Raw genomic sequence first — 19971 nt, 5'->3', positions numbered from 1 at the left:
GTCTTCTTGATCATTGTCTTAATAGTTCTGAATAGGCTTATAAGTTTTAGCTACTGTCATTTATTACTTAGGAAAGTTAATTTAGATTAAAATAATTTAAAGACAGATTTTGATGAGAATATTATGAGCATATTCATTGTCTAGGGAATATGTATAAGATAATCAAAGATTTTCCACTTCTGAATCAATCTTCTTTACAGTTTTCCTTACTAAAGGCAAAATGTATTGACCATGTAAAGGAAAAAGTTCTAAATATTGCTAAATAATTTTCATCCCTCTTAAATTGTCACTGAGTTATGGGCACTCTGTGCCCTGATAGGCAGAAATGGACTTATGCACATTTTGACATGCTTGTATAGGAATAGAGCTCTTTAAAAGATTCCGATGCTACTTTGTGTCAGCTCCAGTAAACTGAAAGATTGTAACCAAAATGGCTCATTGCTTTGGGTCCAGATCAATTCACTGATCACCCATTTGCCAAAAGCCCATCAGTACCCTCCCCCTGTTTCTCATAACCAAGCTCTCTGATGTGGGCGGTTGACTTCATGCTATATCCTGACTCCTCTTCCATCTTTTCTTCTGCAAATAGAAGGGTCTATTTCTACTCCAACTGTCCCCATCTATAGCTGCAAGAAGCTGGGTCAGGGATAAACAGAACATTCCTTGACATGATATTCTCTTATAAGAATAAAATAAAAGCTGGTCAATTAAGTCTAAATTGTTAATCAGTCATTTGGTGAACTGGGTTTTGGTAAATTAGCCTGCTTCTGTAACTCTAGGATAAAAGAAACTAAACTAATCTACTGGATCTCCTTTTATTTATTTATTTATTTATTTATTTATTTATTTAAATCCAGAGCTTGTGGGAAAGTGGGTATGTGAGTTCTGACCAATAGCAAGTAGATGTTAAGACAGTATATGTACCTGAATGAGGTGACAACGTATAGATTATCTTGTTGGCACAGTCCAAATTCATGGTTTGGGCTTGTTTTAGGCCATGGGGACATGAAGTTTCCTTTTTCACTTCCATGTAAGTACTTGCACCTGATAGCATAATGTGTACAAGCCAATGTTATTCTCCACTTCTCTGCCTTAGCATTATGTATAATCTCTAAAAATCTTCCTGAAGCATTTTCACTATACTTATCACTAAAACACTTGAACAAACAAATAATCAAACATAAAGAACAACAATTTTGGTTTGCTGCCACAAGCCAATGAGGATTAGATGTACATAAAATGGTATGTTAAACTCTGAACCATGTATTTTAAATGTTACATCAGTAGTCAACTAAAAATGAAAAAGAACTATAGATATAGAGGCAAAATAACTTGAAACTCTGGACTGAGGACTGAAGGCAAGATTGTTAACTCTAGAATTCACCAGTCTCCTCTCTGGACCCAGAAAAGTGGCTGGAATACAATGGACACACAACTGATATGTGTTTGATTAAAAACATGAACAAATAAATGAATACAATATCTACGTGATGAACATACACCTTCTCTTTCAGATAAAATGGGGCTCACAGGCTGTATGTTCAAATGACATTAGCTCCCAAGTGTTTTTTATTTTGAACTCATCCAGAGTATAATGAAGACATGTGAAAAGGTACACACATGGCTCTCATGTGTGTTAATTTGATTTATCCAAGTGATCAGGATAGGGTTTTAGTTTGAATTTTTTGGCAACAGCCAATTTTTAAAAAATACAGCGCAGTGTGGAAGGAGAAATTTTAAAGGGTCATGATGATGCACATAGCAGGGGAAATGCAAAACACTTGGGCACTGTATGTAAGAAATCCAAAGGACCTTAGGAAGTGCTGACCACATCATAGGTGCAGAATGATCTCTAGCTCCCCTCTCGCCAATACTCAATTCCACTGTCCCAATCCCTATACGCCACCTCCCTATCTGAGTAGTCTTTTCTCTTTAATGATCTGGTAAGTAGGTTAATATGTGGCATGCTTAGATGCTCAGAACAGCAGACGGGTTTCTGGTGATCTTGGACACGCTTGTGATGGAGCTATCATCCTGCAGCAGCACAAATGATAGAAGGTGTCTCAGCCTTAGGTCTGGGTTAAGTGCTTGAGCAATACCTTTGCCATCAATGTTGATCGTGAGACCAGGACCTATTATCAGCCCTGTGCTTTCTCAGTGGCTAAGACCTCACAGATTAGTTTGATTTGAGAAAACACTGCCGTAAGTTCTTCTGGTTCACTTACTCTTTATAGTTTGGGTTTCCCTAGTAAACCTGATCCATCTACATAACCTAATTCCCGCAATGCAATATAAGACGGTATGAACTCGTAGAGCTGATCCTTGTGGTCATGAGAAAGACTAGAATCCTAACCCTAACAAATATATTATTGGCTCTCATAATAATTTCAGGATCTCCAAGTATAGGTCCAAAAAACTTCCATCACATGCCATACAAATCAGCAAAATGGAGATCACAAAGAAAAGTTTTAATGTTTTCCTTTTAGTTACTGAATAGTAATTTTTGTCGTGTCCTGAGCACTTACTGTATACGCCAACCCTGGTTTGAATACAGTATATAGATTACCTCACTTAAACCTCAGACTGAGTCTGTGATTCAGGACCAGTTACTGTCATCTCCTTTCATATGAAGAAACCAAGCCTTCATGACTTTAAGTAATTTGCCTAAGGTTGCAACTCCTGTCTTTATGCAGTCTTCGCAACTCCCAAAACTGCAATATTACTTCTACGTCATATTTCTTAATTTTTTTAACAATAAGATTACTTAAAATTCATATCTGTGGTGAATTTTTGCCTAATGAATGGCTGTGATGTGGTAGTTCAATATCTGGCTTGGATCTTGGCTCTGTTACTTACCAGCTGTGTGTCCTTTGGCAATAGTTTAACCTCTCTGACTCTCTTTCGTTTATCTTTAAAATGTGAGTAGTAAAATCAAACTTAAACCTTGATCTGCTCCTTTGGAACAAGTTAATTGATTTAAATTGTATATTTCTAACAGATTTGTGATTTAGGCAGCTAAGTTTAGTTCTAAAATTTAGCTCTTTCAAGATACATATGAATTTAATTAAGCAATTTAGAACTTTCTATTAACTTTGACAACTCCACATATATAGGCCAATGGGACTTCCAAATCGACATTCTGAAAAGAAACTCATGTCTTCTCTCCAGATCACCTCTTCACGTAGGGTTTGCTTTCTCAGTAAATGCTGAGATCACCTATCCAGTTCTGAAGAAAGAAAGAAGGAAGGAAGGAAAGGAAGGAAAAGAAGGAAGGAAGGAAAGAAGGAAGGAAAGAAGGAAGGAAAGAAGGAAGGAAGGAAGGAAGGAAGGGGTTTCCTATATCAGTAAATGCCAAGATCACCCATCCAGTTCTGAAAAAAAGAAACAAGCAAACAAACAAACAAACCTGGGAGGTGTCCTCAAATACTTTCTCTCTCTCACCCTCCATACAAACCTTCTCCAGGTTCTGGTGGTTCCTTAGCTCTTGAACTAGTTCATCTCATTCTATCCATAGGGTCCTTTCCCTGTCCAACATGCCCTAATCTCTCCCATGACTTACTGTAATGTCAGCCTTCAACTAGTCTTCTTATATTCCCTCTTGCCCCTTTTAATCTATTCTCACTGTAACCAGAATAATTTTTAATTAAAAAAAATCTATTCTTGCTTTAATGGTTTCTATTACTCTTACAAATATGAGGTCTCTTGATTGTGGCCATGCCTTCCCCACATTGTACAACCTTAATACTCTATGACCTCCCCATCACTCTGTGACCTCCCCATCACTCTGTGACCTCCCCATCACTCTGTCATGAGGGCTCCTTTCCACCTCCTTCCAGGAATCTTCCCCTATCCCCTCCCCTACTGGTTGCACTTACCAAGTACTTGGCATTTGATAGGCACATGTGAATATTTGCTGACCAAGTAAATACATGAATGAGGAGTGAATGAGGAGGATGATTGTCCCCTTACAAACATGAGACGACGCATGCATTGAAGGATATACACTTCATAACTAGAAGCCTGTGACAGGACTGTCTCTGGAAATGGTGGTGCAGGGATGGGGGTGGTTCTACACTATTTCCCATTGCGTGCACATTTTTATTTTCTGAGTTTCTTTTTCCTTTTACTAAAGTTACTTTTCCTTCTTTATTTTCTTTCTCTTCTTCATGGCTTCCTTGTATTTCCCTTTTTCTCCATTTAGTACAAGTTCATACCAAAGCCATTTGGATTTTAATTACTATTAAACAGAATAGTGACTGCTCAAGTATTTCTAGAAAGCCAACCAAAGCTTTCTCCATACATATAAGCATTTCAGTGTCACACCTCATCTAAAGTGTTCAACGATTCTGCTAAAGAATATTTGTATTTTAGAAAAAAGTTTAAAATATTAAAAAAAAGAATGAATGAATTTTAGCAAGCATATGCTTGTCACTCTATGAGAAACCTGACTGTTTACACGCTGTCTATTCAGAGCTGTACCTGCCACAGTCTAATGTATTTACACCAGCAGGTAAGTAGTTTTCAAACTTAAATCATAAGCACATTGACTACAATATGTATAAAGCCATACTGCTGAAATCTCTTGTAACTTTTGGAGTTAGAAATAAGCAATCTTATTTGATTCTTCTTCATTTTTATATATTTTTTGAATTTAGAGCTATTTTAAGTTATAGTTTCCATTCTTTTCACGACCCTTAAAATACTATATTAGCTAAATGTTCACACTTGTCCTTTTTATCTTGAAAAGAAATGTCATGTGCTAGGTTTCTGTAAATGACCCACATTCAGATGTGAACCAAACATAATAGCTTCTGCCATTCACCAAGCAGTGAATTGCTTCAAATGTAGGACACAGGGCAGAGGACTTTGTAAATTACTTTGTTTCATTGTCCATCACCAGAACCTGTGGCATAATATGTGACCTATTTCTATAAACAATAATGCCTAAGGCTTTACGAACAGGTGGAATGTAGTCTCTCTTTTAATTACATTTTGAAGAAATTTAAAAATGTAAAATTTTTAGACATATTGAATAGTTGTATTGTTAAAAGAAATTAAAATTTTTAACCATCACCATGTAATGATGTGTATTTCAGTAGAATATCATAAAATTTTAGCTTTTTATTAAAAACAAACCTACACAAATTGCAAAAGTAGTGCAATGACCTTGTGTATTCTCCTTTTAGATTCACTAATCAATAGAATTCTTTCCATGTTTGCTTTTCTCCTTTTCTCTCTTTCATTCAATATGATCCAATATCTTCAATTTTATGCAATTCAATCTGATATTTATATACACATACCAAAAATGGCAAAAATATGAAAATACATACGTGTATTTGTGTTATTTTTAACCTATTTGAAAATAACAAAATTTCATAACTACGTATGATCACGGAAAGTTTAAATTTAACATTTTATTGAACGATTCTAATACTGTAAATACACAGAGAAAATAGTCTGTTGCTCTTTCTCATCAATGTCTACCAATGCCTGATTTATTTATGAAATTGGAACTGTTTTTACATTTTTTATCTTAATGGAAATTATTCTAACATTTAGCTGGAATCATTAACTTTCTCAAGAGAATCAAAAAAGTGAATATTTAATAGATGTTCACCAAATTTGATCAGTGTGGACTGCATAAATATCCAAAAGGATAAAACAATTCACTTTTGGATAAATGTTACATTGCTTGACTGATTATATTATCAAATGAATTACAGAATTATCAACGTTCAATTTATTTCTAAATTTTGCATATACGACTATGACCATAGACTATTTTCTCCTTGTTTGTGTAAGCTGGCTCTATAGAGCTGACAAATATGCTAAAAACTAATAGAGGTTGGTAAGTTGACTCATTCACATCCCATAGTGAAGCTTTTCACTGGGAAATGCCACTCAAAATGGCAAAAAAAAAAAAAAAAAAATTCAAAATCAAAATAAAACGTAATTGACCTTCATACAGCTTTCCATATTCCAATGTGCCATTTTGTTCTCTGTTAAAGCATTTGTTTACCATCCTGTAGATCCTGGCTTGGATGTTTGTATAATTATTCTTTCACACAGAATGAAGGAGATGTAAAGAGGAGACAGACATTTCCTGGGCAAAAGAAGCAAAAGCTAGCAGAAACAGGACCGTGATTCCTAATTAATTCAAAGTTAATTGCATTGTTCATAATCCTGCACTTAAAATCTTCATATAGAAAATGTTTATGGCGGCAAATTGACAGTAATTTAACTACATTAAATCTTACCACCATTAAAAGAAAAAGATGAATGTTACATTAAACAAGCTTAAGAGAATGGTAAAGCCTAGTTCTTGTTTAACAAGACAACTAGCAAATCATTCAAACGGCTGACCTAGAATCTCCAAACATAGTAAGAACAGTAGTTGTATTTCAAGATGGCACCAAGCCATATGGACCATCAGAGACGCCGGGTGGCAGTTTTGCTTTTTCAGTTGTTTCTCAGTATCCATGGAGGATTGGTTCCGGGTCCCCGCCAGATGAGATGCTCAAGTCCTGTAGTCAGCCTTCCAAATCCTGGGGTTCCACCTCCTAGGATTCAGTGAACTGTAGAACTGCGGATTGTGTATTAAGTTTGTGATACATGATTGGCTGAACCTGTGGATGTGAAACCCAGACATAGGAAGGGTGACTGTATATTTATTGAAAGATATCCATGTGTAAGTGGATCTGAACAATTCAAATCCATGTTGTTCAAGGGTCACCTGTACTTAGAATCATCTGTAGATTATTTACAATGCCTAATACAATGTAAATGCTATGTAAATAGTTACCTGTGTACAGCAAATTCAAGTTTTGCTTTTAGGAAATTTATGGAATTCTTTTCCAAAATTTTTTCAATCCCTGATTTGTTGAATCTGTAGGTATAGAACCTGCGGATACAGAAGGCTGACTGTATTTCCACTATGCAATGAATGAAAAATAGTTGGGGGGAAAAAAGACACATGCATCTTAGGTGGCAAGAAGGATCAAAAAAATCTATTTTTACTATTTTGGAAAGGATCTAGTTAAATGAAGATATGTGTGTGTCAGTTATTTTCACTGAAGAGTCAGGTGATGGAATAAAATGAACTTTGGAGTTAACTCTGAGTTTAAATTCTCTCTCTGTTACTTATAAAGAGTAAGACTAACTTTTGATTTTAACATGTAAATATGTAAATGACAGGATTAAGGTAAAGCTAGGTAACACAGTGAATGTGAAATTACCATTATAATAGGAAAGCAATACATTTAAATTTTATTATCTAGCCCATTTAAAGCAAAATATAATTATCCTGATCATTGAAAGAAAATACTTAAAATTCTCCACACCATGTAGAAAGTCATTTCCATGTGATCCTTAATTATCTGGATAGTCTAATTTATATTTTGGGCTTGTAAAAACTTACTTCTCAAATGGGTAGTTTATTGACACTGTGATGCATTAGGGTTCTTGATCTGGCCTACGGACTGTTAGTGGCACAATTCTGTCTTTCTTAAACTGGTTCCAGGCAAACATGGTCAGCCAAGTGTCCACTAAGTCACAGGATAAATATGATATTTCCCCAGAGTTTTAATTTTACTTAAACTTTTACAAAAAACAAACATTATATTAAAACAAATATACTGATAGATTAGGGATAGAATACACATTTTCTCTTCTCTGAACTTAGAGGTAATTTATGGGAAAGTTTTATAAGCATTGGCTTAATTAATGTTTATAATACTCATCTAAATGTTACTAATGAAGTATTAATATTTTTTAGTAAGATACTTTGTTGTCACTTTATCAATATCACAAGAAAAGCAGTGCTTTTCTAAATGAATATTTGGAGTTGTTTTGAAAAATGGGAAAAGATTAAATGAGTGGTTCATCAGGTTAGATGCTTCACCAGATTTGCCCATTTATTACTCACGTTGTAAAGCAACCAACCAAGCAAAACCTCTGTGCTGACTGAGCTGGTGGCATGACACTAAAACCAACTTGCTGAGGAAATATAAATCCAAACTCAAATTTCCTTTGACAAATCCCTTACATTTGAACTAATTTGGACACTCATATACAAACTAATGGCTAAATATTTCTCATTTTTCTACAGTCTATAACTTAGAATCAGACATAGTAGGCTTCTAGGAGATAGCTGTAAAAATCCCAAATAGTTGTTGGATTATGATATCTAGCAGAGAAAATTATTAAGTCATTTCTGGAATCTTAGTCAAATAATTTCTGAAAAAGAAAGGGGACTAGTGAATTAAATACATAGAAATTTATAAAAGAGACAAAGTGTTTAACATTTTTGGAAAAAAAGCAAACAATATTTGGGGAAAAAAACAGATAACAAATGATTTTGCTTTTAGATTGCACAATGATTCCTGGATATTAGACGCATTTCAGCGCATCCACAGTGAAGAAACCAAGTTTTTTATACCATACGATTTGGAGATTTCCAATCAGGAACTAAGCTATATAGTAAAAAGATCTGAGCAATGGAGAGGACTCAATGGTGAGAGAAGGAAGGTGAGTTGGTTTGAAGTAGATTTGTGTTTTGACTGCACGAAAGAAGCTCATTCTGTTAGCATATCAGCCAGCTGTTAAATTTTCTCACATTGCTTTTGAAGCCATTTACTATTGTATTTGATCACCACCACTGTGCAAATCTTGCCACTCAATTGTATGTTGATTTTTTTATTAGTCGAAATGAGGAGACATGACCAGATGGTACTTATAGTTCAGCACTCTTATTTTCTTATAAAAATATTTATTGATACCTGCCATATACATATATATATGTATATATATGTATATGGCAAAATTACACAACGGTTTTGAAGAACATAAAAGAATGAGTTTCCACACATGACAAGATTTTCAGCTTTAAAGTGACTTTGAGTGAACGGGAGGAAAGGGATATTATTTCTGCCTTTCTCCATTGATGCTTTTGTTAGTCAGTTCCCTAGACTAATTTCCCTCTTTCAGGAGAAATCTCCTTTGCCTTTTCATTGGCTTCACCAGCCTCTTATGTGTTAGCATCTCCCAGGGTTCTGTACTTGGTTTATTCCTTGTCTGACTCTCCACACTGTCCTTTGATAAACCTCCTTTCAAACAGTGTCTTCCATCCGGCTGAAGATGATCAAATACGTGTCTCCAGAATACACCTCCTTTCTGAGTCCCCCCAAAATACAATCCAGCAGCCTACTTGATATCTCCAGATGAATGTTCCAAATTTACCTAAAACCTAGTATGGTCCAAACAAAATCGACTTAATTAGTTAATTAATTAATGCATACATTTTACCTGTGCCATTTACACTTCCATAATCTCTGTACTTGGCATTTTCATGTACTCTGAATCACAAAGATCTAAAACTCAGAGTTTTTCTAGACTTTTCTTTGTCTTCCTTAATATCTCCTCCTCTCTATTCCATTTGCTACTACCTATGTCTAGGACCTCAATGCCCACCTTCTGAATGACAGCCATACTTGGCCAGTGGCTTTCTCTGCCTTCAATCTCATGCTACAGTTGCCACGTTGTTGCACTGTCCATGAATTCACTCTCCTCTCTTGTCAAAATAGTATTTCGAAAATGCAAGTCTGACCCTGCAGTCCCGTCATAAAACCTTCAATAACTTCATACTATTGTGTGTTTGCCGTCTGATCTGATTCTTTTCTACCTCTCCAGTGACATCTCCTGTGTGCTCATCTCTCCCATCCTTTCTCAACATTCCTCTTACCAAATGCTTCTTAGCAAAATATGAGGAGGCCATATAAATATATGGATAATTTGCTAAATATGTCATACTGTTTCACATTACCGTACATTTCTCTCTGTTTGGAAGGACAGCCTCCCAACTCCTCACGTACCACCGGGCAAACGAATTATTCTCTAGGGCTCAGTTTGAGTGTTTTCTCGGTGGAGCTGCCAGAGGGAACCATCTCCTTTTTGCTAAAACTGCCTGTTTTACTTGACCTTTCCAGCATCTAACACACAGTCTAGGGATTAACTCCCCATGTGTCCCTCTTCCTCTTTAGACGAAGATCTTCTTGTGTAATAAACCAATAGTTTCTCCATCTTTGTGTCCTCAATCCCTAACAGGGTCTGCAGAATATAGTACATTTTTATTGTCTATTTTTTCAATACATAAAAGAATGTGTGCATGAACCATTGAATTATTAAACATATTTAGTCTGCCCATATAAAATCTACCTCATCCTGTTCTCTACTTGATAGAAACCTAAACATTAGCTTTTAAAAAAATTCCACATGGGTTTACTAACAATATACTCAATATGTCTTGAATTCTGTTAATTTAATAATTAGTTTAAAATTACAGCAGACATTTTCAAGACCACTGTCCTTGACTAAGTAAAACAGTTTTTACTTTACCTTATATTCATTTTGGTTTCTTCTTCAAAAATCTTTGACTAACAGCATACTTTTTAAAAGGCCAAAGTGGTTGAAATGATCCTAAAAATCAAGCCAAGAGCACTTTCTCTCTAGGATAATTTCGAAGTGCCTGTTCATTTTATTTTGTCATTAAGTTTCACAACATGGAAGTTTAGGAATTTGGAAGGCAACCAAAGTTAAGTACCAAAATGATGTGAGTTGAACAAGAGAATACAGAGAAAAACAGAGAATGAGAGATGGGGGAGAATGGGAAGAACAGGAGGAAAGAGAGGAGAAGAGGGAGGGAGGGAGAAATCAACTAGCGCTTAAGTGCTAGAAGGAAAATTAAAGGAGATTGTGAAATTCCTTAATTCTTTAAAATTAATATTTATTCTCTTCTTTGTAAAATGGCTTAGCTGACACATGAGGGACAAGAGTGGAACTCAGGAAGAGTGTCACTTGAGCTTCTAGCCCATCATGCTGACTGTGTGCACACATTCAAATGGACCAGAGAAAAGACAATTTGATTAAATGGAACCAAAGTAAACGATTTAATCAAAGGCATTTGTGTCTTAAGTAAAATATTTTGGCTTAGATTCTGTTGAGCCATTAACAGAAGCTAATACATCTGGATGAATTGCTGCTGTTCCTTTCACAACACAGACTCAGCATCCATCAGTGATGAGACTCATAGAGCTGTTTATGCAACTCATTTGAAAATCTGTAGAACACCTGTTATTTCTTGCTGTTGAGGTGATGTTTGTTAAGCACACAGAAACATTCTCAAAGTTAAATGATAGACATATATATTTTATTTGTTTGTCACATCTCTTCATGACTTGGTGTTTATACTATGAAGCCTTTCTCTTCCTTATGATTAATTTTTGTATGTTATTCTTCTTAACTTGTTTTATGTTTGCTCGTCTAGTTTATTTCAATAGGGAAGCAAGGTAGCACTGCTGAATAATTGATGTACTGATTTCAAGATATTATACCAGTTTAATTGAGAGCAATCATCTATAATCTAAAATGCTAAATTAAGAGTGGAGTGGACATTTTAATATAAAAGTATTTCAAGTAAGTAGTCTAGAATTCTTGTGCTTTAAAAATTTGATCTAGATATTTGCCATAGTGCTAGCTATTAAGCACATGCTTCTCATTTTTATGCTCTGGATTAAAAATGGCCACATAAATGGACACTTTATAATATGCTTAATTTCATTTTGTTAAATTGATAAATGCAAAAGCACAGAATACATTTAGAGTATGATGAGAATTTAGGATTATTGCATTTTGTAATTTTTATATTGTTCATACATACAATTTATCATTTGTGCAAAGACAGCCAGATGATAATTCCAAAGTATTTTAGCCATTTTTTTGAGAAGGAAAAGGTCACTTTCAGTAGTCAGAAAAGACATCATTCTATTAAACTAATTTGCCTACATGCAAATTTTGTCATTTTTACCTCATTAACTATTTATCATGGAGTAAAAAAATATATATTCATGAAGGGGCAGCTCACAGCCTGATGGAGCTGGAACTAATATTTTGCGACTCTAATGATTTTTTGCATCCTTAATTAGATAGCATAAGGTTGATGATTAGGTCAGGATGTAGTGTTTTTCATTAAAATACATTTTAGAAGCTGTATTCATAATCTGCCCTTGCAATTAAATAATGAGCCTATGAATTTAATATTATCGACCCAATTATTATCCCATGCAAACGTATACCTTTAATAAATTTGTGCTGTAGGACCTTCATTAACAACAGAAGAAATGATATTTCTAGGTACATAGATTGAATGGATATGCTTCAACTTATATAATGGTTTTAACCATATCGGGAAGCAAAGCTTCAGTACTTAGGCATTTAATTCCAAAACGTGCCTTACTATTTGTTGAAGACTAATTTACATTGTAATTATTTTCTTAAAGAAACTATCACTTTAGAATGGGCTATCGAAGCTCGTAGAAGTAGCAGGATGCTAGGCAGGGTTGGAGAGTTAGGACAGTTGTGCATCGTGGGACAACGGAGTGTAAATTTAGAGATCCAATCAAGCAGTGTAACTGGAAATATAACAACTAAAAAGTCTATTTCTCGAGGGTCTGTGTTATCTGAGAACTACCATATGCAATTAATGAAGATGAATATTTTTGTTGTATGTTAGAATAGTTTTTATTAAGGGATGGCTGTACAGTGGAAATATGTAGGATACTCTGAGAAGGAGCTGCCCACCTCTTATCATGAATGTGTACATACAGGGAATCACACACACATAGAAACACACCCTGTTCTCTTATCCTTGCTCTTTATCCACTACTTTTGTGTACTTGGGTAGGGACCGCAACAATTGAGTTCTTTAGTTCATTCTTGATGAAATTCTGTTATGAAGGTTCTATACAATTTATAATTTTTAATAAAAGGAGATGATTAAGAAAACCTGAACCTACATTTACCGATGAATTACTAAGGAGGTAAAACTAACCATTGTTATTGACACAGAAAATTGCGGGCACTGTGTCATGGTATGACTGCCGCGTTTTCCTGGAAGTATTACTCATCTCTACTTGGGGAATACAGCCAGGGAGTGCGGTGAGAGCTTTGATGTGGGTCATAAATTGCAAGGTGGCAGCAAACAGAAAAAATGGAAGCATGTTGATGGGGGTTGAGGTGGAGACACTTGATAGATTTTTCCATGCAAAAGTCTGTATTCAGAATCTGTCTTTGCAATTAAATAATGAGCCTATGAACTGAATATTATCGACCCAATTATCATCTCTAAGAAAAAGGAGACAGTGAGTCGAGGTATAGTGATAGGAAATACCAAGCAAGTCTGAAAACTGAAAGCAATTTGTTTTGGCTGGAACAAAGGACAGAAGGATGGAAAGAAGGAGAGAGATCAGCCTAGAGAGGTAGACTGGAAACTAGGAAAGTGCACACTAGTCAGGACTACATATTTATCACAGGCAGTGGGAAGCCATAGAAAGTTTTAATAAAAAGAAGTAACTCATTCGGTTAAGACTTTGAGTTGCCTTTGCATTGAATTTCATAAATTGCTTATTTTAAAGCTGTAACTAATACTTTCGCTTCTTGGAAAGTAAATAGCTTAATGCACTCTGTCTAATACATGCTTCAGTTTTCCATCATTAAGAGTTGTTTATTCATGAAAGGTCCAAATGATCCATGGCATTCTCTAACTATCCAATCAAATCCCACCGTCACTTATGGATTGTGTTTATGTGTCATCACGTGTTCATCATCCTGTCCTGCAGCTGAGGGACAGGTCCAAGGCTTTGAGCATTTTACAAGCTTGGTGGGGACTTGAAAGTAGGTGAGGATAAACAACATGTCAGAGTGGTGACTACCAAACAAAGAAGACTTGAATCTTGTTGGTTCAAAGCACAAACAGGCTGCTCTGAGTCTAGGAGGTGGGAAGCAGGGTCTAACTCAGCTAGAGCTGAAGAGCATCTTCAGTCCTGATAGCAGGAGAACAAACGGTGGGCCCTGAAACCATCTACATGTAACCCTTCCGGTCCCTGACTGTGATCCCAGTGGACTTTTACACTTACAGCCTTCACCCGTGGAGGTCCCCCCCTTTCCAACCATCTGAAAGGCACTGAATTAAGTGTCCACTAGTAAGAAATAAGAATCTTAGGCTCCAGAACAGAATCCTTAGTGAAAGAGACATGCAGCAATGCAGGATGGTAAATGAACTGTTCTTTGTTGGGAAGGTAGTAGACTAGGTGCTAAAAACATTGCTGCATTCAAGAAGAACATTTTTTTTTTTTCCAGTAAAGAATGTCTCTTAGGGACTTGAGTGAATACAGCTTACGATTATGCCTAAATTATCTTAAATAAAGAGGTTTCTGCTCAGTAATAAAATATCTATTCTGAACTCCATATCCAAGGTTATTTTCTTCTTGCATTGAACAAATTCCCAATTCTAAAGAAGCATGAAGACAGTTATCTTTTAAAGGTTTTTCTATAAATGTAGACTGTAATTAGAACTAGCCACAGCATATAAATTCCAATTCTTGTGCAATAAAAAGATTGATATTGATCTAATTGGAAAATATAAATCTTAGCTACAGTTTAATATATATATATATATATATATATATATATATATATATATAAAAGAGGAAAATTTTAAAACGGTACATGACAACTGACATTTTGGCTTTGTTTTTTAAATCATGGTAAGCAAGGAGCAGAGGAAATTTTTCTGTGTTGGTATGATGGTTTTGGTTAATTGATACACTTTTCTCCCTTCATCTTTTTTTAATCTCTGAACTTCTGGGATGTTTGTTTATAACTTACCCAATATGTTGTTAAACTTTTGAAAGATCATTTGGGCATGGAGAGATTGATCTCTTCTATGAAGTGAAAACGATAGATAACGACTAAAGAAAGTAATAACTAGGAGCTTTCTGAAGATACCTCAAATGTTTGTGCTTTAAAATTGACAAAGACTTATTTACATTTTGCTAAGTACTTTCCCCCTTGATTCTAAAATCATTTCTATTTGAAGTGAAGTGTAATCCATATGTTTTTGATTCATTAACACTTAATTTGTTAGCCTCCCTTTACTGGAGCGCTATATAGCAGCTTTTTCATCTTTTTTATAAGCTTATTTTCTTCAGACACAGGAAACCAAGTTTTTCTAAGAGTAAACAAACTTAAACTCAAAGAGACATGAGAGAGTTTTGTTTGTAACAAAGCACCTATTAGCTTTGAACTACTTCTGTACTCAGTACGCAAATTTCTTCTTTAGCGATCCCTAAGAATCCGATACATTTGTAATTAACCAAGACACAATACACAGCTTCTGTTTTATTATTTACTGAATTTTTCGACTATCTTACTCTAATTTCTCTTCATGATAAAACAGCCAACTACTAACATATTAATGAAGAAGTCATTAGTGATAGTTATTTAATTGCCATATTATTATTTATTCTTATTAATAATGCAGGAGCTACTTATCTTTTAATAATTATGTGGTGTGAAATTAAATTTCATGTGAGGCATTAAACAATGTCTTTCTTTTTTCATTGGAAGTAAAATGTTCTTTACCAGGAAAAATGAAAGTCAAACACTTTTTCGCATCTTAGTGTTTTTTGAGAAACACCAGTTTTCCAACATTACTTGCATTAGTATAGGTTTTAATGAGACTAAAATACAACTCTATCGAAATACAATCTTGGCTATTCCTCTTTGTTCCTTTTATGTATTTAATTTATATAAGGTGTTCTTTGGACTTTTAATAGTCACAAAGCTTGGATAAATTAATATTGCAAAAGTGTCACCATAGCATTACTACTTGTTCAGAGAAATCATTTGTTTGACTCTGAACACTTGCATTTTGGTAGGTCAAAGAGAATTTTTAAAATAATTCTTGGAATTTAAGTAATATTTTTTAGGAATGAAGGGAGCAAATAAATAGCTATTACTGTGGCTCAGTCTCTAATGTCAAGCAATTTATATGTTGGTTCATTTAATTCTCAGAGCAAACATAGGGGTTTGTCATTACTCCCATTTTGCAGATGAGAAGATTGAGGCTCAGAGAGATGAAGTAACTTTATTTATTTATCCATCCATTCATTTATTCACCACTTTTTTATTGATCATCTTTTTAGGAAGTACATACTTTTCTTAGGTGCAAGTGAAAGTAAGTTAAAAGAGTGTCTCTTCCCTTGTAGTCCAGTAAGGAAATAAATAAGTGAAAATATAATAACAATACACTAAGCTACAGGAATAATAGAGCTATTTGCTGGATATTATTGTGGTACCTTCAACAAAGATAGTATTAACCCATTTGAAAGGGCCATTGAAGATCTCACACTGTAGAAGATGATTGAGATGGGGATTTAAGATGAAGAGTAAGTAGTCCAAGGACAAATTGGCCACCAAAAGAAAGGATGCGCCAAGCAGGGGATAAAATGTTATGATATTTTGGAGCACAGAAAAGAGTTTAGCAGATACAGGTAATAGGGAGCACTAAGACTGGATAAACAGGAATGAAAAAGACTCATACTGTATTAGTATCTCACTTCCTGTGTCCATTCCAAAACCATCGTTCCCAGTATTTCAATATGAACTGGTGCAGAAATGACCCATGAAAGACTGTAAAGTGAAGTCAAAAGTTACAAAGATATACATAAAGTTGTCCAAGTGGTTAGATCTTCCTTTGATCTTCTTTGGGCTTTTATAAATTTCCTATTAATTTTCATAATGAATACATGTTATTTTCACAATTAGGAAAAAAAAGACCTATAAAGTGCTCTTTGAAAGGGAAAAATATCAGGCACAATTTAAAATCCTTTACAAGCCACAGTCTTGTACCATTTAGGAGCATCCATTATGCAGAAAGAATATGAAACAGACAAAACCAGCAATTCATGTTACACTCACAAACAGGTGTTTCAGTCATGACAATCCGTCTGCTGCATCATGGTCTTATGATCTATCTTCAGACTGGGAGGAAAGAAAATCCCCGACAGCATCAATGTTGTAAGAACATATAGGCCAACATGTTTACAGCGTGTCTCCTGGTCCATTCTGACTGATATCGTTCAAGTTTTGGTGAAACGTGCACATTGCTTACTTTGGTGGCAGAACCTGGTCACACTTTGTTTGTCCTGATGAGATTTGGTTGGTGGTTTCTCTTTGTCCACATTTCCTCCCTTCCAATTAGGAATGCAGTTTGGTTTCCATTGTCACCGCCAACAGCAGCAGTTGTGCTTTATGCCTTGATTAGGTTCTAAAATACAGCTAAGCTGTTGTGACTCTTCCTGCTGTATGTTTGGCAGCAACGAGAGTCGCAATGCGGGGCTCCAAGTGACTCACGCTGCCATCTACATTTAGTTTCTGGTTTCCAGGCTGGTCCCTTGGCTTTTTCTCAGGCAAGCTGTTGGAAAAGCTCTCATTGTCACTCTACAACCTGTCACCAGGTTGATCTATGACCCATTTATCTCTTTGCTTAAGAAACTTGCTTATTTTTAATTTCTTGCTATGAAAAACATGTTTCTGGGTTGTTTTGTTTTTGTTTTTGTAAGTATTTCATGATTTATCAAATAAATAAAGTCTGCCCTCTCCAAAGTTTGGATCCTTCTAGAATGCCTTCAAACCTTTGGTTTTTCATATTTTGCTGATATTCCTTTCCAGGCCTCTTCTAAGTATCTCTAGTCACATATAAAATCTTGAACAATAAGCTTATTTTTTTCTTTAGGATGAAATGAGATATGTCACTAAGTTTATTTTTAAACAAAGAATGCAATTTTTAACTAAACCCTCAGGGTTTTTTTGAAATTTATATAATGCTTTAGATATTGCAAAGTCTGAAGGGAAGGACAAGAGAATCTAAGTACAGGAAACTAACTACCCTTGACCAAGAGGGAGTTGGTTTCAAACTCTGAGGAGTCTACATGGGAAAACAGTGACAATCTAATCTGGGATAGAGATACTGATACATGCCATATGTGCATTGGTTCAAATCAGACCATTTCTTTGTATCATGTATTATCAAAGGAATTTTTAATATAAAAACCAAATTGTCCCTGTTGACAATTTCTTTTAATGTGTATACCCTTTTAAAATCTGTCCTTCTCATCTCTTAATTTCCATCTTATTCCTGTATACCCTAGGAATAAGCTAAAACGCCTTTTAAAGGAATTCTTGGGCATCCCTTAAAATATAGCTAAGAACTTCACAGTGGTCAGCAGACTGTAGTATGGTAAACATAGAGTTAAGTAATGAAAGTCTTACTTCATTATTTTAAAAGATTTTTTTTTGCCTCTTTAAAGCGGGTAAAATAAACTTTAACATCTTTATTAAGGGGCAGTTTACATACTTTTATGTTCACCCATTTAAAGTGCCCAGATCAGTGGTCTTTATCATGTTTACAGAGTAACCTAATTTTAGATCATCTTCATCACCTCAAATACTATCATGGAAATGGAAACATGAATTTAAAAGTAAAACTCATAAAACTTGAGATTACTGGGAATTTTTTTTTCTTTTTAGATTCCAGTTTAAGGAACAAAATTCCGGGTACTTAAGGTATACAAGGCAGATCTGGGTTGACTCTAGAGAGTTCAACCTAATATAACCCTCTCAATACCTGGATATTTGCTTTTCCTCAAATATACACTTAACGTTTCTAACTCTAGGCCTTTGCAGTTGTGTTTCTGTCATGGAGTCCCCTTCCCCACGATCTTGTCCATTCAAAATCCTCTGCATTTCAAGGTCAGGCTGGATACCAGCTCCACCATGAGGCTTTCTGGGATCTGCCTGACCAATCCAACAGAAACCAACTTCTCCGTCTGCATGTGTTCAGACAATTAAGAACTTTATATTGATCGTATTCTGATCATATTTTATGTTTTTCACTGAATGTCATTTCTTTTCTTACTACTCAAAAGCTCAAGTTGTCCTGTTTCTTCAGGATATCTGCTTCCCTCCCAAACCTAGGATAGGAACTCTCACATAGTAAACATTCAAGTAATGTTGACTTGAACTGAATGTGCCTGTGCAGAGGCCTGCTTCCTCATGAGGACACCATCTCTGGTTCTTCTCTGTTTGGCTGGATGCTAAGGATTGATAAGCAGGAAAGAGTCACCTCTCCTGCCAACTCCCATGAGTCCTCAGGTAGATTCCATGGAGACAAAAACATACATTGCTGCTCCCTCACCTCTTTCAAGAAATCAGATCACTATATAGGACATTTAGATACTCAGAATTTATGACTCTGTATGTACACATAGTCTATATTCTCTCTTTTCTTTTAAACATGAAGAACACAAGCAGTCTTTTTTTTATCCCCCCTAAGGTTTTTTTCAGGGATTTTAGAGCAACATAGCCTGGAGGACTTTGACCCCAAGGTTCAATAATAAATACCAAGAAAAGAAAAAAAGTTATTAATGGTATTAGTTGTTTTTTCCTCTTGAGCCTCATATAATGCTTATGATAGTCTATTGTTGCATACCATGCAATCACATAAGAGGAAAGGACACTGAAGATCATCAGGGCTGAAAGAGAACTGGTTCTGTTATGATAACAGTGTTTTTCTGAGAATTGTTTTATTTGCTATAGCTTTAGGGTCACTTCAAATATCAAAATTTTGTTAGGACTTTTTTCTCTTCCTAAAAGAATGTAGGGTAATTTCAGTCTTGTAACAGACATATTCATTATTTGTAAGCGATGGTGGAGATTGACCCAATGAAGAGTTTAATATCATCTTCTTCATTACCATACCTGGAAGGGAGTTGTTATTTTCTGCAATCCTTAAACGGATAAGCAAACTATTTCACCAGAGTCCAGGAACGGTCATGAAGGAACAGTGCACTTTACTGAAATTTTTGCCACACTGATGAAAGCTTCATTGTCATAAACTATTGTAGTTGATTGTCCTCAGGACGGTTTTCCACGTTCAGCAGTAAATGCTGCATCTCTATTTGCCTTCTGTTTTTCTCTATTTCTCCAAGATCATTTGTGTCTATCAAGAAAACTGCTGAGAATTCATTGAAGGAAAGTCTGTCACCAAGGGGCTGGCATAAACAGGAGTGAATG

General features: G+C 35.2%; 1 protein-coding gene across 1 annotated transcript in view; it reads left to right on the top strand.

The window, feature by feature from the left end:
- The window catches only part of LOC133094923 (uncharacterized), a gene marked incomplete at its 5' end in the record, with an annotated part of 263216 nt that overhangs the window by 186947 nt on the left and 56298 nt on the right, over positions 1–19971 (top strand). The window contains one exon of the mRNA XM_061195651.1: positions 8370–8529. Within this exon, the coding sequence (XP_061051634.1) occupies positions 8370–8529 (160 nt within the window). The remainder of the gene's footprint in view (positions 1–8369; positions 8530–19971) is intronic.

This window comes from Eubalaena glacialis, chromosome 7 (genome assembly GCF_028564815.1).
Source record: "Eubalaena glacialis isolate mEubGla1 chromosome 7, mEubGla1.1.hap2.+ XY, whole genome shotgun sequence".
NCBI classification, from domain to species: Eukaryota; Metazoa; Chordata; class Mammalia; order Artiodactyla; family Balaenidae; genus Eubalaena; species Eubalaena glacialis.
Note: the sequence above shows the minus strand (reverse complement) of the source record. Positions and strands in the feature narration are given on the sequence as shown.